The sequence below is a fragment of the Polypterus senegalus genome, chromosome 8 (assembly GCF_016835505.1).
Source record: "Polypterus senegalus isolate Bchr_013 chromosome 8, ASM1683550v1, whole genome shotgun sequence".
NCBI lineage: Eukaryota > Metazoa > Chordata > Cladistia > Polypteriformes > Polypteridae > Polypterus > Polypterus senegalus.
In genome coordinates, this window is record NC_053161.1 from 161,395,041 (window position 1) to 161,420,356 (window position 25,316).

The following is a 25,316-nucleotide window of genomic DNA, read 5'->3' on the forward strand; positions in this document are numbered from 1 at the left end:
CTGTGTATAACTCGGAGTAAATAAAGAATTGACATGCATTCTCATCTGGGCCCCGTGACTTCCTTCTTTGAAAATGGGAGAAAGTTTTTTTCCCACATCATCCCAAGCTATAATTAAAGATTTTGAACTATGAGGAGAAATTAAAGGAGCTGATGCTTTAAGGTTGAAGTGATATTAAGAGCCCTGTGGAGCATGCAAAGGCAAATTAGTAAGCTGTAATGCAAAGCAAGCCATTGGCCTCTCAGAGCCTGGTACTGTCCCCTAAAACGTAACAATACAGTGCACTCAAAGTCCTAACCACCTCTCCGAAAATCTTTGATGTCCGACACCTGTTGTAGTTATAAGGATGCCAGTAGTTTACAGTTACTTTCAGCTGACATAATCCTATAGTTATTTTTTATGACATTCCAACTTATACCCTTGGTTGTAACATTATTTTGTTTATGAGACATTTATTTTAAAAATGTACTTCCATTCCTCTGTATAGAATGTGTGTGATACGTTGACAGAATTAGGACGGTATTGCTCAAAAATCAATAAAAATTTGGCCTGTTCCAACCTTGGATACCAAAATCTATCACTGGATTCCACTACCAAAACTACAGCTTTTCGGATACGCACCTTAAAACCAGTGCATCTAGCGGACGTTCGGCTTTTTTTTTTGTTTATTTTGATATGTTAATGTAGGACTTTTATTTTGACACGTCTTTTCGGAAGTACAGTTTACAGTTGCGGCAGGTTTCTCATAGCTGCTGTTATCGTGACGTTTTGACTGCAAGACCAAGCTGTAGTTTTGGAAGCGAGAAGGTACGTCCTGAGCTTTTAAGTAATAGAGCGAAATAAGAGCAGAGACACCGACCCGCAGGAATGGAGCCGCTCAATCCTCGGCGGAGTTCTCCGGTTTACAGAATTCACAGGCCCATTTTATATTTAAACAACCCACACGCGCATCCACCTTAGTATTAATAATTCCTCATTGTATGTTCGAGATGGCTTCACCGTTTGGGCTTTACGTGGTAAAAGCCTTTTCGGCCCCGATTCTTATTCAGTTGTTTGGTTATGAGCGGGATTGGTGTTCCGACTGTTAAGGAAGGGTGCAGAGCGCTGCTGAGGCGCGGTGCTCGCTGTGAACTGGAGTACTATTGCCCGGGAATCTATATCTATAATGAAAGAACAGAACATAGAAATGGAACATACAGTACAGTTTTCTGATTCACATTTTATTGTAAGTTCCTCCACTCTGGATTCTGTCTGCCGCATGTGGCATTTCAGACGCCTTTGAAATAGACTTTGTTGTGGCATCTGTGGTGGACCTGCCAATTCTACGTCTTTTTTCGGTGGCATGGGTATATTAGCGAAAAGCAGAACAATTATAGTGTGTTACATGGTATTACGTACGCAATAAGCACCACAGTGAGCTGAATTTACGTTATTTACAATACGTCGGAAAACGAACAAATAGCACCAGTTAGTCAGAAAGAGCAACACTGAAATCGTCCTGTCAGTCGGAAAGCGAGCAAAGAGCTCCACAAATGCGGAAAGCCAGTGAGAAAGAGTAGCACTGAAACCGTACTGGGAAAAATGGTGGGGAGGGGTGCTGTGTTTCTAAGGAGCGTCTGTGTTGAACCATGATGCCATCTAACGGACAATGGCGATGGTAACTACAGAGAGAAGTGACATACAACCGGTGCTGCGTTTGGGGAAAATGGTGGGGGAAGGATGCTGTCTTTTTTAGGAGAGTCTCTGTTCAAACATGCTTGCATATAACGGACGTTGGCGAATGAAATACAGCACTATCGGTGCGTGTGGGAGTGTGACGTGCGGAAACGCGGGTGTGTCAGCCGGTAACGCTTACCTGGGTCGTTTTACATCCATACGGCAGTTGCTCTTCACCCGATCAAAGCAGTCGGCCTTCTCATACTTGGACACTTCTGCCATCTCTTGGCAATTTAAAGAAACATGGGTAAAGAGCGACGCACAGGGACCAAAGCTGCCGCTAGATGGCGCTGCGGTGAACGTCTGTGGCAACGTGCAGCCCTCTTGTCGATGATAAGTACGGGGGCGTGTGCCGAAGGTTGTGTCGGTGAAAAGGTGCCCTGTGGTTCACCACGAACATTTTTCCCAACCTAACATACTCCATGACCTTCTCCTGGTCACAAAGGAGCCCCATCCCCAGTTTGGTTCCGATCAGACGCCCAGTACAGATTTGTATGGCGGACAAAGAAACATACATACACACATAGACTCTGCTTTATATAATAGATATATAGTTGTTACAAGATTGGTAAAAACTACTTTTTTAATTAAACTTTATTTCAGATAAGTTGTTTAGAATTTTAGTAATTTTGACAAGCGTTTTCTTTTCTTGTATGTCATATGTCTTATGTATAAATATTTGTATACATATTTCATTAGTTAATATATGTATTTTAAGGAAATCTGATTTATTTTAGTGTTTGTATGGTCACTGGATAATAAGCATACAGAATTTTGTTTTTTTAATAAAACAGTTAACACCTGTGGCCTATAGTTTAATTACAAAAATGCCAGAGATAGCACTTTAGTGATGGACATACAGCTTCTATGCATCTGGTTATGCAGGAGCCTTGCTTAAAAAGTTTTTTAAAGGGATAAAGATAAGACAAAAAAAAAAAACGGAGTCAGTATCGGAATTGGCCCATCCAATATGATAAAACTAGTGATTGGTATCGGCCTTAAAAACACCTGATCAGAGCATCCCTGCTTATCAGATACCTGAGAGTCATTAAAATCCCTAAAAATTAATCAGGGTAAATTTCATTGTTGGGCTGATCTGTGGTAGATTAAATTAAGGTGCTAATAATTGTTAAATACACCTCCAGGCACCTCATTTTGAATTTTAGCATATATAACATGTAAGTCAGACTCAGAATTCCTAGTGGATTTATATCGCTGTCCACGGCCAGAGAGAGTGCAGAAATATTTAAGAAAGCTGATAAAATGTCAGGTTAAATAGTACCAGTAGTGTATAAGTCAGAGGTTTTGTCCTAAATGATATATCAGACACCTATGAGGTAATAGCTGGAAAATTGTCTGTAATTTGGTCACCATATTGTAAGAAGTACAGAGAAGTTAGACGGATTCAAGGGTAGCCACCAATAAACAAAGAGGAATGACTGAAGGAGTCAATTAACTTGAATTCCCCTCTGCTTTGTCCACAGAGAAGAAAAGGAAACTGCAGTTTACAGTAACAGCTTGTACAATATGGATGAGGTGTGCCCTGCAGTCCACAAACCTCTAGATGTGAGATGTAAACGTGAAGAGGAGAGCTCAGAAGAGATGTGCGAAGAAGAACAGAAGAATCCCACCCTGCCCCAGAGCATCCTTTTCATGTGTAGCATGGAGAAAAGAAGGGCGGCCATTAAAGAAGAGGACTGCGAGTGGGACTCAGCATACGTTCAACAAGAGAGTGTCAGCGTTAAGGAGGAGGAGGATTGTGAAAGAGTCACAGTAGACAGTAAAGAAGACCCTGAGTCAATTCTGGGCACCGATGTGCAGGAGGATACAACTGTAAACAGCATTAAAGAGGAGGAAGACCATAAGTCAAAACCTGAGTGTCAGACGCTTTGTCCCGATGAAGAGGTGCCTGGATTAAGCCTTATGTCCAGCTGGCACAGCTTCCTACAGCATTGTTCTGTCCACATGAAGTCAGAATGTTCAAAATTTCCAAGAATATCAAGTCATTCTGGAAAAGGTATGTACTAAAATAAATAGCCAGCTTAAGGTTTAGGTGATGTGATTGACCTCATGAATACAGACTATCTTTCTCACTTAATGCTGAAGTTTAGGCTAGTTTTATCTAGGAATTTTTTTGGGGAGAAGTTCATGGGAGGCACTTAATTACAAAAATGTAACTCAAAATTCAATTCAAAAGTGAATGACTAGTTTTGAATTGACAGACTCATTTACTCCAACAAACAGCATCTCCTGTAACTCCCTTAAAATACCCGAAAAACTTGGAAACTGAGAACTGCATTGCTCCATCTTTTATAGCGGCAACGCAGTGACCTCACTGTCCATACGTCACATCCAAATGACCAGTAGTGGACGATGTGGCAATAAACAATATGGCTGCCACTATGAAAACAGCAAAGAATTGGCGTTAACTGTAAAAATGTCCAGAAACACAATTACATTGTGATGTCCTCATATAAACAATGTGAAATTTGTATAACAATAACAAAACTTAAAAATGATAGGCGCTATTTATGCAAAATAATCCTTCAGTTTTCCCATTAATTTATATAAAATTACAGCTCCTGCTCACACTCTGCGTTACAGTAGAAGATTCATTTCAGTGTGCTTTTGACTGACTTTATGTACGTAAGGATTACTGCACATCATATCATCCACCAAGTTCCTCTACTCCAGGGGTTGGGAACCTTTTTGGCCGAGAGAGCCATGAACGCCACATATTTTAAAATGTAATTCCGTGAGAGCCATACAATATGTTTAAAACTAAATACAAGTAAATGTTTGCATTTTATGTAAGGCCAACACTTTTACAGTACAATAAGTCTCTGAATTCTTTTTAATAACGTTGTTATGCTGTTGCTAACCCATGATGAATAAAGTACTTGTTACCATTAATGCGACTTCTGGTGCTGCATGGTTTTGCTGATGGCTTTGTCGTCAGCTTGATATGTGGTGAGGTTAAGCTTCATGCAGGCCAACCTTTAAATGTGATCGTAGGTTGGTCTTAATGTTCTTTAGATGTGAGAAAGACTGCTCACATGCATACGTAGAGCCAAACATTGTCAGTACAGCCGTACTCGCATGCTGCAGTGTGTGGTATGTGACGGAAAGTGCGTTCCAAGTTTTGACAATCAGCTGGTCCACGGGTTGAAGTTTTTTCATTTCTCCCCACTTGTGTTTGCTCGCCAACTCTGCTTGCTGTCGTGCAAGTCTTTCCAAATCTTCATTCGGTGACTTGAACTTATTCACCCTCATGTCTGAGGCCTTCAGGTCAGCAGCTTGTAGCTCAAAATCTCTGACGGAGACACCGGGGATGTAACTCAGGTCGGCGTTGTCCACTGCACACTCGTGTGGATGGGTGATGAACTTAAAAAGACGAGTACGCTCACGAAATTCTCCAAAGCACGCTTTGAATGACTGCAGGAGATTAGATGTGAAGCCCGCTAGCTGCTGAAGATCAAGATGTTGAGCAGGGTCACTTGCTGTGCACGCATCTTTAAACTCTCCCAGTTTTTCAAAGTGTAGTAGACGACCTGTTTCAATGTCGGCGATGAAGAGTTCTAGCTTGTTTTCAAATGCAAACACTGCTTGTTGAAGGGATAAGACTGTATTTCCAACGCCTTGCATTTTCACATTGAGCGGGTTCAGATGTTCAGTCATGTCCACGAGATAGTAGATCTTCAGGAGCCACTCAGTGTTAGCTAACTCAGGATGCTCGACGTTTTTCATTTCAAGAAAAGTCCGGATTTCGCTCAGACAAGCCGCGAAACGGCTGAGCACCTTCCCTCTTGACAGCCAACGCACATTGCTGTGCAGAAGCAAACCAGGATAATTATTCCCAACTTCATCCAGCAGTGTTTTAAACTGGCGATCATTTAAAGCTCGGGCAACAATACAGTTGACCACCCGAATGACCAGCGACATCACCTCACCAAACTGCTCGCCACACATCTGAGCATCTGATGTAGGATGCAGTGAAAACTTAGGATGGGCCTCTTTTCATGTTCACGAAGAAGCGCTACGAATCCTCTGTTTTTCCCCACCATGCACGGAGCACCATCAGTACACACCGAAATAGGTTTATCCATCGGTAGATTTTTTTCTTTAGCGAGCTCAGTGAAAGACTTGAATAAATCCTCCCCTCTTGTGGTCCCTTTCACAGGCAAAACAGCAAGACTTTCCTCACGTAGTGTGTCACCAACAGCATACCTTGCAATCACGCTGAACTGGGATAAATGGCTTACGTCTGTTGACTCATCCAAAGCAAAGAATGGGACTGCACTTATGTCCTTCACTTGTGTTGCCTCAATTTGATTTGCCATCATGATGGTACGATCGTGAACAGTTCTTGCCGACAGAGGCATGTCTTTTATTCGTTTGATTATCTTGTCATTATCCGAAAAGTCGTCAAAAAGTTCATTGGCAACATCAAGCATGAATGTTTTGGCATACTCCCCATCTGTGAATGGCTTTCCATTTCTCACAATCGCTAAAGCACCAGCAAAGCTAGCCGAATTCCAGTCACCTTGTTGGGTCCAAACACGGAGTTGCTGCTGACTAGCTTGCACTCTGCACAGTAGCGATTGACATGCTTTCTTCCTCCTGTCCCCAGCAGGATATTTTGATGCAAATGTAGTATGGCGTGTGTCGAAGTGCCGCTTTATATTTGACAGTTTCATCGATGCAATTTTATCATTGCATATTAGACACACTGCAGAACCTGCTCTCTCCACATAGGCGAATTCCTCGGTCCATTCCTGCTGAAAAGTACGATACTCCTCATCTTTTTTTCTTTTAGCCATCTTCTTCGATAAAAGGTTTTCTGCAATTAGCTAGCTGACTACTTGAGGGAAGTTTACTTCCTGACCTCACAACGACCTGTGTACGTTACACATTATCCAATATAAATTTGGTGTTGTCCCGGAGGACAGCTGTGATTGGCTCCAGCCACCCGCAACCATAAACATGAGCAGTAGGAAATGAATGGATTGAAATACATAAGAATGTTTTATATTTTTAACCTCATTATTTTTTCTTTTATAAAAGATTTGTTTGCGAGCCAGATGCAGCCATCAAAAGAGCCACATCTGGCTCGCAAGCCATAGGTTCCCGACCCCTGCTCTACTCGTTCGCTCACTCGCTGTCCACATTCCTGCAGGCAGCACGCCTTTAAATTAAAGGACAAAAAGAAAAGGGCGCTCCTCATTAAAGTCTGCTTCTCTTTTAATTTCAATAGGAGACACACAATGACTTGATGAAGCCTTTATTATAAATTGTAGACATAGAAATGGGGGCTCTTATATCCAGCAGGGGGTGCTTGCTACCTGAGAATGTGTTATTGTTTCAGAAATGCAGCACATGATTGAACCTGTATGTCTACACCTTCAGTTACCAAGGTGGAAGTGCCATAAGACAAGACAAATATTGTACAAGAAGATTTATATGTGTTGTGACACTAGAGGGCACTGTCGCTCCTCTAACCCGACAGACAGATGCTTAAGACACCAGGTAAAAGTACTATGAACTATTTTAATTCTTTTTCTTCCTTTATAAATAGTGCCTCTAAGCACCACAGCCACCATTCACGGGCAAGTAAATACAATAATAATACATACACAATTCTTTATTTCCTCCATATCTCCCAGCAAGTGTTGTCTGCTTCCTCCCAACTCCAGCTCCCTTGCTGGGTCTTCACCCATCCTTTATATAGTTCTTGACCCAGAAGTGCTTCTGTTCTTCTTCCCACATGACTTGCCAGCACTTCGGGGTCAGATGGAGAATCCTAGTTCTTTATTAAGCACGGAAGTACTTTGGGGCTACCGTCCTCGTGACTTTGTACTTCCAGGCTATGGGGAAAACCTGACTCCCCAGGTTCTTCTTGCAGCGTCCCCTAGGCGGCACCCACAGTACCCAGCAGCTGTTGTGGTATAAAACTACAAGTCCCATGGTGCCCTGCAGGAATCCGGGACACCGCTACACTGCAGGGAAGCTCCCATCTAACATCTTGAGGGAAGTATTGTCCCAAAGCGGTTGCCTTCCCCCATCCTTCCATTCTGTGGGCGTGTAATACTCATATAAATTATACACCGGCGCAGTGTAGTGGAGGTGGGGGGGCAGGTGTGTTGGCGAATGAAGCAAACAGGGGGCAAAGCCCCCTAGTGTGTGTATATATATATATATATATATATATATATGTATATATGTATGTATTTAACTTGCTTTAAAATGCAGCTATCTGGCTCAATATACTGTGAAACTCAGGGTGCATACATCCACCATATCCCCGACACAGACAAGCAGGACATGATTTTGCTACACAGCACACTGTTTATGTACGTAGTCCAGCACACAATGCTCACAGAGCACAACACAGTCCCTTTTGCTGCCACTCCTCCTCAAGAGCTTCGTCCACTTCCACCCAACTCTGGCCATTGAGTGGTGGTGACTGTCTCCTTTTATAGGGCACCCAGAAGGAGTCCAGGTGCCCAACGAGCTTCTTCTGGCAGCACTTCCTGGTGTGGCAGAAGTGCTGCCAAATAGGGCCCTGTAAAAGTCCAAGCGCCCACTGGTGGTGGTCATGTGCCCCAGCAGGATTGAGCTTCCAGGCTCATAACCTGTGGCCCCACTGTAAGCCAAAGGGGCTGCCCTATGCTGGTCCGGAGGAGAAACCATCTTGAAAATACTTTCTCCCCACCCCGGACCTTCCATACTCAGGGCATCCACCACAATACGTTGCAGTATAATCACTTATACGTACAAATCCATGCCAAAGAGAAGCCACTGGAACAGTACCATCATTTCTCAGTTTTTTAATGGGGGGTCACTGATGGTTGTTCCATTCTATTTCACTGGAGTACAGGAGTCATTCTTCCTAAAGATTACTTCTAGATGTTCTGTGACAAGCCAAAAATACGAACACATTTTGTATGTTCAGTGAGCTACTTGTGAAAATGACCAGGTATGGGTAATTACCAACTGAGCTATTTAAATAGTCTATACATGGAGTGTGCTCTTCTAAGGTCCACCATATCTCACTTTTTGTCTGTCTGTGAACAGGGCATCTGCCAGCCATAATTACTTAAGTCTTCCAGAGAGAAGTGTCCTTACCTCAGCTGCAAGTATGCTAACGGAATTAGAGCTCATAAATCACAATTATCAAACATTATTTTTTGGTTCTGCTTATATTTGGTTCAACAACAACAACATTTATTTCTATAGCAAGTTTTCATACAAATGCTGTAGCTCAAAGTGCTTACAAGATGAAGAAAGGGTAAAAAAATAAAAATAAAAATAAGACTAGGCAATACTAATTAACAAAGAATAAAGTAACCTCTGATGGAATGGAGGACAGAAAAAACAGCAAGAGGGCTGGAGAAAAAAACAACAAACAAAATCTGCAGGGGTTCCGAGGCCACAAGACCACCCAGCCCCCTCACTAGGTATTCTGCCTAACATAAGTGATCTCAATCAGTCCTCATTGTATTCAGAGTTCACGTGGGATAATTTGATGATGCTGGTCATGTGGACCTCTGGCCTTTAATCCATCAATGTAAGGACATCACGATGCTTTCATCAGGTGGAGGTGGTGCAGATCAACACCACAGAAAAACACAAAAAGAACAGCAGAGAAATTAGGGGTTAGTACGGATTGCAAAGCTATGATGAAAATGATAATTCAATGCATATACAGAATATCAGAGTTACATTAAAATGAAGCTCTGAGAAAGCCATATTAAAATAATGAGTTTTTAGCAGTTTTCATACAGTGCTCCACTGTATTAGCCTGGTGAATTTCTATCGGTCAGCTATTCCAGATTTTAGGTGCATAACAGCAGAAGGCCGCCTCACCACTTCTTATAAGTTTAGCTCTTGGAATTCTAAGCACACACTGATTTGAAGATCTAAGGTTACAATTTGGAGTGTAAGGCGACAGGCATTCCAGGATATAGGATGGAGCGAGATTATTTAAGGCTTTGTAAATCATAAGCAATATTTTATTGATAAGCAGGGATGATGAAACAGCATACAGAAATGAGGTGGAACAACTGTCCGCATTGTGTGAAGACAACAATCTATCTCTCAATGTCGACAAGACAAAAGACATAATCATGGATTTCATAAAATCACATCCTGCCCACCCCACTCAGCATCAATGGTTTAGATGTGGAGACTGTTAGGAGTACCAAGTTCCTTGGTGTGCACATAAATGAGGAACTTATGTAGATGCATAACATCCCATCACTAATCAAGATAGACCAGCAGAGACTACACTTCCTGAGGCAGCTGAAGCGAGCAAGTCTTCCCCCTTCCCTCCTCACCATGTTCTACAGAGGCACCATTGAGAGTGTTCTGACCAGCTGCATCACTGTCTGGTATGGCAACTGCAACATATCCGACTGCAAGCGCCTGTAAAGACAGCAGAGAACATTATTGGGGTTCCTCTCCCTCCATTCCAGGACATATTTTACAAAAGCAGTGTCTGCAAGGCCTGCAGCATTGTGCAGGACCCCTTACACCCCTCACATGGACTTTTTACACTTCTGCCATCCAAGAGAAGATACTGCACCATCAGAGCCAGATCTGCCAGGCTGCAGGATAGTTTTTACCCCAAAGCTGTCAGACTCCTTAACACTATGCTGCCCCTGTGATCTTCCACACTGCATCATCCACCTCTAAAAACAGAACTTTTATACATGTAAGCCACTTTCCTGCAAAGATGAGTGTGCGTGTAGAAAAGAACTGAAAATCTCATCCTGACCTTTAAATATTTTGCACACTGCACTTTGACATTCTTTGAAATATTCTGATCTGTCATTGTTTACACATTATCATTTAACTTTTAACTACAGTGCATCCGGAAAGTATTCACAGTGCATCACTTTTTCCACATTTTGTTATGTTACACTCTTATTCAAAAATGGATTAAATTCATTTTTTTCCTCAGAATTCTACACACAACACCCCATAATGATAACGTGAAAAAAGTTTACTTGATGTTTTTACAAATTTATTAAAAATAAAAAAACTGAGAAAGCACATGTACATAAGTATTCCCAGCCTTTTCCATGAAGCTCCAAATTGAGCTCAGGTGCATCCTGTTTCCCCTGATCATCCTTGAGATGTTTCTGCAGCTTAATTGGAGTCCACCTGTGGTAAATTCAGTTGATTGGACATGATTTGGAAAGGTGCACACCTGTCTATCTAAGGTCCCACAGTTGACAGTTCATGTCAGAGCACAAACCAAGCATGAAGTCAAAGGAATTGTCTGAAGACCTCCGAGACAGGATTGTCTCGAGGCACAAATCTGGGGAAGGTTACAGAAACATTTCTGCTGCTTTGAGCACAGTGGTCTCCATCATCCGTAAGTGGAAGAAGTTTGAAACCACCAGGGTTCTTCCCAAAGCTGGCCGGCCATCTAAACTGAGCAATCGGGGGAGAAGGGCCTTAGTCAGGGAGGTGACCAAGAACCCGATGGTCACTCTGTCAGAGCTCCAGAGGTCCTCTGTGGAGAGAGGAGAACCTTCCAGAAGGACAACCATCTCTGCAGCAATCCACCAATCAGGCCTGTATAGTAGAGTGGCCAGATGGAAGCCACTCCTTAGTAAAAGGCACATGGTAGCCCACCTGGAGTTTGCCAAAAGGCACCTGAAGGACTCTCAGACCATGAGAAAGAAACTTCTCTGGTCTGATGAGACAAAGATTGAACTCTATGGTGTGAATGCCAGGTGTCACGTTTGGAGGAAACCAGGCACCACTCAGCATCAGGCCAATACCATCCCTACAGTGAACCATGGTGGTGGCAGCATCATGCTGTGGGGATGTTTTTCAGTGTAAGGAACTGGAAGACTAGTCAGGATAAAGGGAAAGATGACTGCAGCAATGTACAGAGACATCCTGGATGAAAACCTGCTCCAGAGCGCTGTTGACCTCAGACTGAGGCGACCGGTTCATCTTTCAGCAGGACAACGACCCTAAGCACACAGCCAAGATATCAAAGGAGTGGCTTCAGGACAACTCTGTGAATGTCCTTGAGTGGCCCAGCCAGAGCCCAGACTTGAACCTGATTGTACATCTCTGGAGAGATCTTAAAATGGCTGTGCACCGACGCTTCCCATCCAACCTGATGGAGCTTGAGAGGTGCTGCAAAGAGGAATGGGTGAAACTGGCCAAGGATACAGCAGGTGTGCCAAGCTTGTGGCATCACATTCAAAAAGACTTGAGGCTGTAATTGCTGCCAAAGGTGCATCAACAAAGTATTAAGCAAAGGCTGTGAATACTTATGCACATGTGATTTCTCAGTTTTTTTTTTATTTTTAATAAATTTGCAAAAACCTCAAGTAAACTTTTTTCACTTTGTCATTATGGGGTGTTGTGTGTAGAATTCTGAGAAAAAATGAATTTAATCCATTTTGGAATAAGGCTGTAACATAACAAAATATGGAAAAAGTGATGCACTGTGAATACTTTCCAGATGCACTGTATTATCATACACTCATAATTTCTGTATTATCAATATCTATTATTTATTTATTATATTACATACTGTATTTATTGACTATATTTATGTATCTAGATTGCATAATACCATACACTGCATCAATCTTGTCTTTGCACAATGTCTTGTCTTTTTTGTGTTTTAATTTTAATTTTAAATTTAAACTTTAATTTTATTTTTAATTTAATTTTATTTTTTTATTTGCTCTTCATGTTGTTACACTGTGGACCCTTAGCTTCACAATTTCATCTATCTGTATACTTGTATATGGTTGAGATGACAATAAAGTTTGCTTTGACTTTGACTTAAAGTCATTTCTAACTGACACAGGTAACCAGTGTAATGACATCAGAACTGGAGAGATCTGCTCAGATTGTCTTGTTCTAGTTAAGATTCTGGCAGCTGCATTCTGCACTCGTTGCAATCGATTGATGTTTTTATTGGGTGGTCCTGAACAAATTCAAGAACACACTTATTATTTTATTTTATTTAGTTAGTTAGTTATTTTTTACTTTCTGTTCACTAATCTTCTATATTGACACTATGTGTTACACATTAAGCTTTTCGTTTGTAATACTTTTCCATGTAAAACTGTGATTAAACCAATGTGTTGAACCAAGCAAAAGTGAATCTGCCACAAGTGAAGAGAAAGTGCTTGGAATAATGGTGGTGATGTTTTAATGTAAAATAGTTCATAAACTCATGCCAGATAATTATTTAATGCACAATTTGTATTTTTGCAGATATCCAAGAAAGTACCAGCTTCTCCTCATCTCAGACCTCCCTTCGGCCCAGGGCACAGCAAACAACACAATATGAGAGTATGAAGAAATCACCAGGTGGATCAGAGAATATGATACCAGATTCTTTGCTGAATAGTTCTCTGCCTGGCATAAAACTAACAAACACAGACGCAATCAACGATCACATTCACATACATAATGCAAGTTCAGCCACCTTGCTTGCCTGTCAAGAGCAGAAAAAAAGTTTTCAAGGCAAGTCCAAACAGAGAGATCAGTGCAGTCGCAGAAGACAGAAGCGGTATTCTTGTTTTAAATGTGGGAAACAGCTCTCCACTGAGTGGCATCTTCAGAAACACATGCAAATTCATGTGACAGATAAGCAATACTGCTGTTCTGAATGTGGCAAACAGTTCACTGTGAGGGGAAGTTTTTACAAACACAAAAAAATTCATACTGGAGAAAAGCCTTATTGCTGTTCTGAAGTGGGAAACAATTCTCAGTTAGAGGCCACCTACAGAGACACACTAGAACTCACACTGGAGAGAAGCAATATTCTTGTTCTGAATGTGGCAAACGATTCTCTGACAGTGTCTCTCTTCAGAAGCACACACGAATTCATACAGGAGAGAAGCCATATCGTTGTCCTGACTGTGGCAAAGAATTCTCTATTGGCAGTGTTCTGCAGACTCACAGAAGAATTCATACTGGAGAGAAGCCTTATTCCTGCCTTGATTGTGGCAAACAATTTGCTCTTAAGACCACTCTAGAGAGACATACTAGAACTCACACTGGAGAGAAACCTTTTGGTTGTTCTGAATGTGAGAAACGATTCCCCGACAGGAGCAGTCTTCAGAAACATACAAAAATTCACACTGGAGAAAAGCCTTTTTCCTGTTCTGAATGTGATAAACGATTTTCTGACTGGAGAAGTCTTCAGAAACACACAAGAATTCATACAGGAGAGAAGCCATATTGCTGTTTTGAATGTGACAAACAGTTCTTCACCAGCAGCAATCTTCAAAAGCATAGAAGAATTCACACTGGAGAGAAGCCGTATTGCTGTAAGGAATGTGGTAAAAGATTCTCGCAAGGCGGCAGCCTTCAGATACATATAAGATTTCACACTGGAGAGAAGCCGTATTGTTGCTCTGAATGTGGCAAGCTATTCTCTACCAGCAGCAGTCTTCGAAAACACACAATACTTCATTCAGAAAAGAAGCCATATAGTTGTTTTGAATGTGGAAAGGAATTCACTGACAGGAGAGGTCTACAGAGCCATTCGATAATTCACACTGGAAACAAGCCCTACTGCTGCTCTGAATGTGAAAAATGGCTTTCTGACAGAAGAGGTCTTAGAAACCACTTAAAAATTCACACGGGAGAGAAGCCATATGGCTGTTCTGAATGTGGCAAACGATTCACCACCAGTGGCAATCTTCAAAAACACCACAGAATTCACACCGGAGAAAGGCCATACTGCTGTTCTGAATGTGGCAAAGGATTTTCTCAAATGAGCAATCTTCAGAATCACAGAAGAATTCACACTGGAGAGAAACCCTATTGCTGTTCTGAATGTGGTAAACAATTCTCTCTACGTACTAGTCTGCAGATGCACGCAAGAATTCACACTGGTGAAAAGCCATATAGCTGTTCTGAATGTGGCAAACACTTTTCACGAATAGGCAATCTTCAGAAACACAAAAAAGCTCACACTAGAGAGAAATCCTGAGGTAGATGTTAAAAAAGGAAAGAAGCAGAAGGAGAAAGAAGTCAAAAAGTTACCTTTCTAACTACTCAAGTCTTGATGAGTACCTTTGCATGGTGGGCTTCATTGTACAAGATCTGTACCAAATCTCATCAAGGTGAAACTGTTACTATAGTATGAAGAGGACCCCAACTCATACTTGGATAAAAAAGTGCCCAGTACCTGCCTCAGCACTAGGGTAGGTGAGTCTTCAGAAGAAGAAAAGAAGATCTCCAGTGTGGTGTCAGTCCAGATAGGCAGTGTTGCTGGCCCCACCACAGTGGAACAGAACAGACCACAAAAACGTAGTTTCAGCCAGAAATTAAGAGGACTGGACACAGTCCAGTGGTCACTTGAAGATAATATGGAGATCACATACTTCTACTTTTTGGCAACAAATCCAGAATTTATGACTAAGAAATATGTCAGGAGGACGCACACAAAACTTGAATCCTGGAAAGTGGTATTGATTTCCACACTAGATAAGATAACTGATGCAAGCCTAAGATTGCTTATCGGAATAATTAAAGAAAGAAAGCAAATAAACCCAAAGAAATTAGAATACTTACAAAGAGTAGCAAAAGAAGAAGTAATACAGGAAAAAAAGGCAAGACTCAGGGGGCAAGAGAATAGAATAGGCAAATGCCTAGGATGAAGAGAAGAGGTGGGAGCTCATATATGGTGGCAAATAAGAGACATATTTGAAATCAAATTAAGAAATAAACATCTAATATGACTGGACACGCACAGAGAATGCCCATCACTCAGAATTGCAATGTATTTAAAAGTAACTGATTCACAAACAAAGAGATGTGAATAATAAAGGGAGAAGTTTGAAGGAATCAAAAATGGTGCTGCAGACTGAAAGAGACAATAAGAATCTGTAGAAAAACTGCAAATATTCAAGACATCGATCAGAAACAGAAAACTACAAAAAGAGGACTCAAGAGTAAGGTTCATGCTTGGCCTGAAAGTAAGAAAACTAAAGCACTATTGAAATTTCAGTTCTGAGGAGAAGAACTGAGAACAGTGAGACAGAATAAATTATCGAGATATGAAGTTGGTTATAGGCCAGATGTGGCACAAAGCAGTGATGCAGGGAACCACAGCACTAATTTCTAAATCCATCACAGCATCCTAACAATCACCATAACCCCATACAAACTACAGAAAGAAGCATTATTGGGCGTAGCATCTCATTTTGGAAGCAAAGCTGGTGCTATGCTGTGTCCATGCTGCTAATGTAAGATTATATTTAAAATGAAGAGAGAATGTAACTGTAAAGTATATATGTAGGAAGTAAAAAAGTTAGATTTAAAAGCACTGTGGTGGGCTAGCGCCCTGCCTGGGGTTTGTTTCCTGCCTTGCACTGTGTTGGCTGGGATTGGCTCACTTTTACAAACTGGTGGCACCCAGTGTCAAAGCAGTGTTTTTTTTTCCAATATGGTTTCCCTTTCTTTTTTAGATCCACATCCCAGAAGTGGCTTTATCAAATACACTGAAACTAACCACATATTGTTTATTAGTTTAATGCATCTGATTATAATTAACCTGTAACAATATAATGGTCACGGAATGGCCAAACTATTCCAAATACCATAGCTGCTTTAGCATTATTACTCTTAGTGCACCGCTGAGTATTTAACCAACTGTATCTGAATGTGGAATCACATCTCTACAGCAGCTGATCGGATTATCTGGGTACAGCTTCTAGCACACACTGTCTCAGCCATGCACACAGGCTATTTGAACTTCTCCCATACAGTACAGCAAACGCTTCAGAGCCTTTCCTGTAGGTACCTTGTGGTTCAGAAGCAGTTTCATCCCAAGAGCTCTAAATGCAATAAATCAGTCCATCAATTGTTCCTGGTAGAACTGTTTGTACTTATAAGTACAATTACCTCACTGTAAACTTGCACAGCCTGAGCCACTTTATAAAATGCGTATTTACATGAAGATGACTGGCTTCTAAGTCGATTTAGATTTCCAAGTGCTATCTTCTTGGAGCATATCCAATGATTCTTGATATCATTTTTAAGATAAAATGCAGTAAAGCATGTTTATTACATTATACAGATAAGTTTTAAACTTCATTAAAATAATGTATATTGTTAATAATTAAACATGTGAGGACACGGTGGGCAGCACTAAGAAGGAGCTGGCATCCATTCATGTATTGTTTCTGCCTCACGCTGTATTCTTGATGGAGCTGGTGCGACCCTGGAAGGATAGATGGACAGAATAATTAAACATGTACTATGAAGATATTTCAATGTTCCTTAAAAGTTTTGAAGAATCTGCGTTCTAAGCTTACAGATGGCTTAATGTCTATTACTGAGCTGATTGTGTGGCGATTGGTTACTTGGAGAAAGAAAAGGAGGGACAGGAATTGGAGTTTAGTACATTTGAAAGAGACAGTACTGCAGCAATAAATTATTTCATCAAAGGTCCCGTGAGGCAGGAACAATTACTCCGCCACCATGTTCCCATGTTTAATAACATGCTTTAATTCTTATCATCATGAAAATGATATCAAGTACAGTAATCCCTCCTCGATCGCAGGGGTTGCGTTCCAGACTCCCAATCCGCGATAGGTGAAAATCCGCGAAGTAGAAACCATATGTTTGTATGGTTATTTTTATATTTTTATATATTTTAAGCCCTTATAAACTCTCCCACACTGTTTATAAATATTCCCCGCACAGTTATACAGTATAATCCCTTTGTATTCTCTTAGATATTAGGTAAGATTCATTGAAATTATGTATATAAACACAGTTTATATACAGTAAAACCTAAATATTATTTTAAAGATATCGAGTGTCTCTGATATCACATATGTTACAGCCATTACGATAGACAGGCCACCAGCAATAAATAAGTACAATGCAAGAAAAATAGTATACAGTAAATGTGTGTACAGTGACACTAAACGTACGTACATGTACTAAGTACTGTAAGTAGAAAATTAATTATGGTTACTCACCAACAATGACATGATGACTTGTCCGATAACAATGAGTTTAATTTTAATGCCCAACAAAGGAGAGCGTTACAGCTCTTCAGGCGACTGTGTAGCACTGCCGTTGTTCTTCTTCTGGCAGTCTTCAATCCAAATCCCTAAAGCAGATTCCATCCAGACTACTGCCTTATTACATCCACTTACAACTCGTTTTGCACCCTGGTAAAAAGGACACTACGGCTGTAGATCTTATATTCTTTTCCTCCTTTTAAATATAACGAATCGTAGCCTCATTGATGCCGTAATGGCGTCCTACAGCGGTGTAGCTTTTCCCTTCCTTCAACATATCCAAAATTTTTACCTTTTCTGCAATCTTTAACATCTTCCGTTGGAGCTTGGGCACGGCCCCTGAAGCAGTAGCAAGAGCAGATCATTTTGGAGCCTTAATGAAGGGCTTGATTATGGACAAAGATAAACACAAAAGAGCACAAAAGTTAACTCTTTACACAGTGAAACACGTTGATGCTGAATGAGCGAGACGAGACTTCCTGGTTAACACTGCATTCAGCACGCAGGAACTTAACTGCGTGCTCTGATTGGTTAGCTTCTCAGTCAGGAGAACTTAACTGCGTGCTCTGATTGGTAGTGATGGGCCGCTCGATACTCAGGTTTCGACACTGTCGAGCTTTCGAAGCACTGGTTCGAGGCTTGCTTCAAATGTGCCCATCACATGATTTTGAGTCACGCTAGCGTAATGACGTCTTTGACATCTGCGCAGTCAGCAGTCGATTTGCTCAGTCACTACTCTGCTGAAGTGCTTTGGCTCAAAGTGTAAAAGCGGTAGCCTGTGCTACAGCGATAAGGTGCGCTAACCCGAATTCAAATCCTAGTTGGGTCACGGATATGTTGAAATAACGGTTTTGTATAAAACAGTTAAGTAGTACTTGTCTGAAAGTTAACAAATATATTTTGGAGACATTATGAACGATTTACATGGGTCACCTTTTTCCTCGGTGTGGAATTGTGTCCACCAGGAATCTGTAACAAATCGATGAGCATATTTTGCGTAAGGTAGCACATACTGTAACATTCCAGAATCTATTCTACCCCATGTCGATCATATCACAGAGGCTAAGAAGTGCTTCACTAAAGCCGACGTGGTCATTACACCAGTATATGCGCAAGACATTCCTCATTAAACGTTTTACTATTCAGTGATTCCCAGATCTGTTGCTGATTTGTATTATTGATTTCCAAAAAGCAATGTGAGTAAAAGCGTGTTCTGCATAACTAATCACAACTGTCCTTAAAACAGAATCAGCGCCATCAACAGTGTCTTCTGCAATTTTAGGAAAGCCTCGGAATTTCTGCATTAATGAGACAAAAAGTTGTAAAGAAACTTTGCGAATTCATCCAGAGGTGAACGTAAAGATCACTCAAGTACTGAGAAGAAGGAGCAGCTGGATAAGCACATCTGGAGCCAAACTATCAAAAAAACATCTGACTTTGTCAGCAACATCCTTTACTTGTGAATGCATCTTATCAAAGGCTGCGGGAGGGGGGTAATTAAGTAATCTTTCGAACTGCAGCACAAGAGTAAATAATTGATGTAAGTAGAATTACTGAAAGACTACATTTTTGTCGTTTCTGTATTCTTAAACCATCTTCCAGTTACACAATCCCCCGCAGTCAATATCACATTCAATGTTCTCTGCTCCTCACCTGTTTTGTTACCAAAAGCATCAACACTCAGTTTCATTCAAGGCTTTACCGTCCTTCCTTTCATGGACATAAAATAAAATACATTTCCTAAACATACATGTCCAATAATAATAGTAAACTTGTAGGAACAAGAAAAAGCACAAGATGGGAATATTCATGACAAGAGCCTGGACATCAGGATGAGAATGTACCTTGTCACCCATTACGTGAGCTCGTCTGCCATCCCTCGGTTACACTGGCACACGTTACACTCGAGGGCAAATGCAATGGAGAATACCGACAATGTACACCTTTAGATAGATAGATAGATAGATAGATAGATAGATAGATAGATAGATAGATAGATAGATAGATAGATAGATAGATAGATAGATAGATAGATAGATAGATAGATAGATAAGGCACTATATAATAGATAGATATATATATATATATATATATATTTTTAAAATGACCTTTATTTTGAACATTAACAATATATACAGTCATAAGACAAACAATCCCAATATTCAAGATAAAACAAAAAGTTATATATCAGACAACCACCACTACTCCCCCTTTACACTCCTCCTACTCCGCACATAAATAATATAATCAAAAAGTTTAACAATTCATTATAATACAAAGCCCACCACTACTCCCCCTTTACACTCCTCCTACTCCGCACATTAAAACATATTGTTGATGCCTACCAATACTTTTCATTCCCAGTTATTTTTTATTCCTCCACTACTCCCGGTCCCACACATTAAGTTAAGTACACAAGTCTGTATTTAGTATTCAGTACTCTGTCTAATCCTTCTAACGTTTAACATAACAATCGCTCACCCGCTATTCTTCTTTGTTATTCCAAATTAATTTTTAGTTGCCCCTCCTCAATAGAGCACAGCACCCCCTTTACTCCCCACACTTTTTCAAATTCTTCAATATTACACATTGTTTTATAATAAGTAAATTCCAGCCTAATTCTTGAAATTACATAAAATTTGAAAATAAACAGTACATCATCTGGTGACAAACTACTCTGTTTATTATTACGGCTTTTTAAAATGGATAATTTTGCCTGCCCAAATAAATAATTTAAAAGTTGAAGTTTTGATTTTGATTTTTTGTTGTATTTCATGTCCCAAATAAATTTCTGATCATCAAAAGAAACATTAAATTTTTCACATATTTTTTGAAAGTACATAAACAGAGTTTGCAGTCTCGTACAATACAAGAATAAATGATAAACTGTCTCTCTCTCCCCACAGAAGGCACATTTATCGCTCACATCACTTTGAATTTTACTTAAAAACACATTAGTAGCGATGACCCCGTGTACGATTCTCCATTGGAAATCGCCTGCTCTCTTATTATTAGGTGGTTTATAAAATTCTCTCCATGCTGGCCTGACCTCCGCCTTTACATTTAATTTTTCAGTCCAGGGCGTCATGATGGTGTTTTTTAGATTTGGAAAATGAAAAACTTTAATGCAGTACACATACATATCTTTTTTAGTTAAAGATCGAAAAAAACATTTTTTTTGTCTATCAAACCTTAAAATCGAGTCCTCCCTCACACCATTCATGTCTAATTTAGGTTCCACCTCCAGATCAGAAAAACAGTCCTCCTCCTCCTCCTCCTCCTCCTCCTCCTCCTCCTCCTCCTCCGTCTTTGGATGTACTGAAGTCGAGTTCCCCTGATTTTCTCTAAGCCTAATGAGGTCTTTTGCCATAAAGGACAGTAAATAATTGACTGTTCTTATTGATCGTATACCCATCCTTGAAGCCAACACAGTTGAATCTTTAAAACTCTTGTTGTCTTCCTCCAATAATTGAGAACAAACCACAATTCCACTTTTAATCAAAGTCTTTACAAAACTAATTTTAAAAAGTAGTGGACATGTGAATAAAGAATTAAAAATGAGGGGTTCATTGAAAAGTGAAGGTGATTTGGATGACACTCTGAAGAAAGGAACTCCAAGTACGTAAAACTCCCTTATAAAATTTGGGTAACGGAGTGAGATCAAACCTGCTCAAGTCCATTAGCAATAACTGCACATCAAAACTCAAATTTTCAATCTTATGGAAAAATGAAAGAGCCAGTTTTTTCCAAATTAAGGGTTTCAAAGAAAAAAACAGGCGCTGTAAAATCATCAACCTGAAACTAGCGGCCTTGCAGCAGACATCAATCAGCCCTTGTCCTCCTTCCTCCACCGGTAAACTGATAAGTCCTTTCTTGAGCCAGTGCATGCCATTCCAAAAAAAGTCAACTAATAATTTTTGTATGGAGTGTAAAAGTCCTGCTGGCGGGTCAACACTCCTCAGTCTGTGCCACAGCATGGAGGCCACGAGATTGTTAATAATGAGAACTCTTCCTCTAAAAGAGAGCTAAACAGTTGTCCTTTTCAGTGTCCTCACCACCCAGCACCACCCGGAGATAACAGAAAGCTTTCCTATTTCAGCCCAGCCCTGATGGCAAGACTGGTGGAGGACAATGTGCCCAGTCCCCTGATAAATATGCATTCCCCTTCTCCCAGTTAACTTTAGCAGAAGATGCTCCTTCAAAAAGTGTTAAACATTTACATACAGCGGAGACGTCTGCATCAGAATCCACAAACACCACGACGTCATCTGCATAGGCCAGAAATTTAAATGTTAACTTTTTAGACAGCGGAATTGTGAATCCCTGCAGGTGTTTATCAAGCTGCCTAAGAAAAGGTTCAATGGACATGGTATATAACATCCCTGACAAAGGACACCCCTGACGAATCCCCCTGGTCACAGCGAATGGCCGGCTTAACACCCCATTGATTTTTAGTACTCCAAACACGTTGGAATACAACAGTTTGATGTACCTTATAAAACGTAAACCAAAACCAAACGCTCTTAAAGTTGTAAATAAATATTTGTGATCGACCCGATCAAAAGCCTTTTCTTGATCTAACGACAGAACGCCAACATCGATATTGAAAGCTTTCGATGCAGAAATGATGTCCCTCAGCACAAATATGTTGTCGTGGATTTGTCTGTCCGGTACGCAGTAGGACTGGTAGGGGTTGATGATGCTGCCCATCACTTTTCTCAACTTCGTCGCTAATCCCTTCGAGATGATTTTATAGTCTGAGCAGAGTAAACTCACGGGCCGCCAGTTCTTCAGAAGGCAGAGGTTGCCTTTCTTAGGTAACAAAGTGATGACAGCTCGGCGACAGCTGACCGGAAGCTCCCCTGCTTGCAAACTGTCCTGTACCACCTCGAAGAAGTCCAAACCTAATAACGGCCAAAAATGTTTATAGAATTCAACCGGTAAGCCGTCAATTCCCGGCGTCTTCCCAGTATTTAGACTCTCGAGTGCAATTGTGAGTTCTTGAAAAGTGAGGTCGTTGTCCATAAACTCGGCTAAATCATCAGAAATGTGAGGCAGTCCTTGTAGCAAAGTGGCTGAAGAAGAGAAACTGAGCGGCTCCTTTGAAAACAAAGTCTCGTAAAAAGACACAGCAAAGTCCCGGATGTCCTCAGGCTCTCTCAGCTCTTCTCCAGTGTCTTTTTGGAGGACATGAATAACTTTTCCTTGGGCTTCCTTCTTTTCCAAAGCAAAGAAAAATTTTGTAGGTGCATCGAGGTGGTTAAGTTGTTGAAATCGAGAACGTATTAAAGCTCCGTGAGCTCGAAGTTCCAATAAATCCCGTAGTGTTGTTTTCTTTGTGCTCAGGTTGTGCAGCAGATCTTCAGAGTAGCCATTTAGCAGAGTCTGATGGATCTCGGTGATCTCCTCCTCGAGTTTCTTCATTTTTAAAATGCAGGCCTTGGTGACGTGTTCAGTGTACTGTTGACAGAATTGACGAATCTGCACCTTGGACACGTCCCACCACTGTCTCAGGGATCCGAACTGCAGTTTGGTGGAACTCCACTGCTTCCAGAAGAAATTAAAACATTCCACAAAGTGATTGTCCTGAAGGAGAGTTGTGTTGAAGTGCCAGTAAGATTTATATTTTTGTGGAGATGGGAGGAGAAAAGTAACAGAAACCAGAGAGTGATCGGAAAAAGCGACAGGAGTGATGAGAGTGTTAGTTAATAAATTGAGGTGCCGTTTTGAACTGTAAAAGCGATCTAAGCGAGCAAACGAGAGGTGCCCTCTGCTCCCTTTGAGCCATGTGAACTGTCTGTCAGCTGGAAAGTGAGAGCGCCACACATCGACCAAGTCATAGGTCTCGACGATTTCCTTGAGTTTCTTAACTGACCCCAAGTGCGGCTCGGCCCCATTTCTATCCATAAACCAGTCCTCTGTACAATTAAAATCCCCCCCCAGCACGACGATCTCATTATTTGTAAATTCATCCAAAACCCCCCTTAATAATTCAAAAAATCCACCCTGGCAGTGCCGTTATTGGGGCATAAACATTAATAAAAACCAACGAGTGGGGGCCCTCCTCTGCCTTCACAACTAAAAGTCTGCCAGCCATAACCTCAGTCACCTTTGTGATTTTTAACAAGGAGGTTTTACTAATCAGCACCGCCACCCCTGCGCTCACACTGGTGCCATGACTGAAAAAGCCCGTCCCTCCCCAGTCCTGCACCCAGGCAGCCTGACTCTGTGGATCTGAGTGGGTCTCTTGTAGAAAACTCACATCTAAGTGCTTTTGTTTTAAAAAATCACAGACCAAGGTCCTCTTTAAATTATCTCGACAGCCATTGACATTTAGGGTACCCACGTGTAACTCAGCCATAGGTACAACACAAAAGAAACACAAAACACACCAGAAAACCAAGAGATTCACTTTCATGACTGCAGTATCCATCAGGACTTATTTTGAAGGATCTTGCGCACTCTGCTCATTACGTTTTTTAACCTGGTGGTCTCCTTTTGGTCCAACCCTAAATTAGCTGCATTGCGCTTTATATTTTTGCTGAGCTCAAAAGAGTTCAAGGTCTGGAAAATAATCCTGCACTTGAACACCCCTCTTTCCCTCTAAATATTCCAAGAACTTTCTGATGCTCTTAGTGCTGTAACCCCCTTTAGGCTCCATTCCAAACACTGAGAAGGTGTTATCAGAAATGTCGGAGGTATTCTCTCCTTCACCCTCCACACCTTCACCACTATCTGCAATATCCTTCTTTTTAACTGATACAATTTGTTTTTTGGACCGATTGTCTGACATTAAAATCTTTTTTGCGCCCGTGGTGGACTCCACTGCTTCCTTTCTTTTCCTAGTGGTGATTTGTGAGGTCTCCTTACACTCACTCGACTCCACACTCACATCCATCTTGTCTGCCTCACTCACTGCTGCTCTCCTTACACCTTTGACTTCCTTCCTACTGCTGCTGCTGCTTGCATTTTGTTCAGTGCCCAGGTCCAACTCAAGATTGCCCTCAGTAGTAACTACATTAGGCATGACTACATTTGTCTCACTATTAGTGGGCAGTGTTGCACCACTTGGAGACGGATCATCTCTTGCTGTATCATTACAGCCCCCTTCATCCTGAAGCAGGGTAACATTCTCATTACTGCAGACTTCTGCAGCCTGACCAGCGAGGGCCTCCTCAGTCTCAGCTGTGCACCCTTCTATAAGGATGGAGGCTCCTTCACCTGGGACACTGGGCTCATCTACAGGTGTATCACCAGCCTCAGCCAGCACACCTTTGTTATTTTTGTCTTGCTCTTTTTTAGTGTCTATTGCAGCATTACCTTTGTCAGCAGGCTCCAGTTGCTCCTCAGTTTCCTTCTCATCTAATTCACTCACACTATCAGTCAGCTCACCTTCTTCAAACTCCTCCTCCTCTTCAGACTCTGGCTCACTCTCTCTACTTTCTTCATCACTTAAATAAACATTCTCTCTTTTGCAGTCAATCGCTTTATGGCCTGCTCTACCACAACTGAAACATTTCATTGATTCTGAACTCACAAACACAACATAATCCACACCCTCCACTCGGA

At 41.2% G+C, this 25,316-nt stretch overlaps 2 protein-coding genes across 2 annotated transcripts; both read left to right on the plus strand.

Moving 5' to 3' along the window:
- The first annotated feature begins 696 nt into the window (after nucleotides 1–696).
- LOC120533328 lies at nucleotides 697–13,538 on the plus strand. The gene is made up of 4 exons (XM_039760179.1): nucleotides 697–807; nucleotides 3,201–3,733; nucleotides 7,082–7,242; nucleotides 12,973–13,538. The coding sequence occupies exons 2-4, from the start codon at nucleotides 3,244–3,246 to the stop codon at nucleotides 13,054–13,056; spliced, it is 735 nt and encodes a 244-aa protein (XP_039616113.1). The 5' UTR covers nucleotides 697–807; nucleotides 3,201–3,243; the 3' UTR covers nucleotides 13,057–13,538.
- Nucleotides 13,083–16,033, plus strand: LOC120534655 (gastrula zinc finger protein XlCGF26.1-like). The gene is made up of 2 exons (XM_039762246.1): nucleotides 13,083–13,270; nucleotides 13,456–16,033. The coding sequence occupies exons 1-2, from the start codon at nucleotides 13,083–13,085 to the stop codon at nucleotides 14,699–14,701; spliced, it is 1,434 nt and encodes a 477-aa protein (XP_039618180.1). The 3' UTR covers nucleotides 14,702–16,033.
- The last annotated feature ends 9,283 nt before the right edge of the window (nucleotides 16,034–25,316 follow it).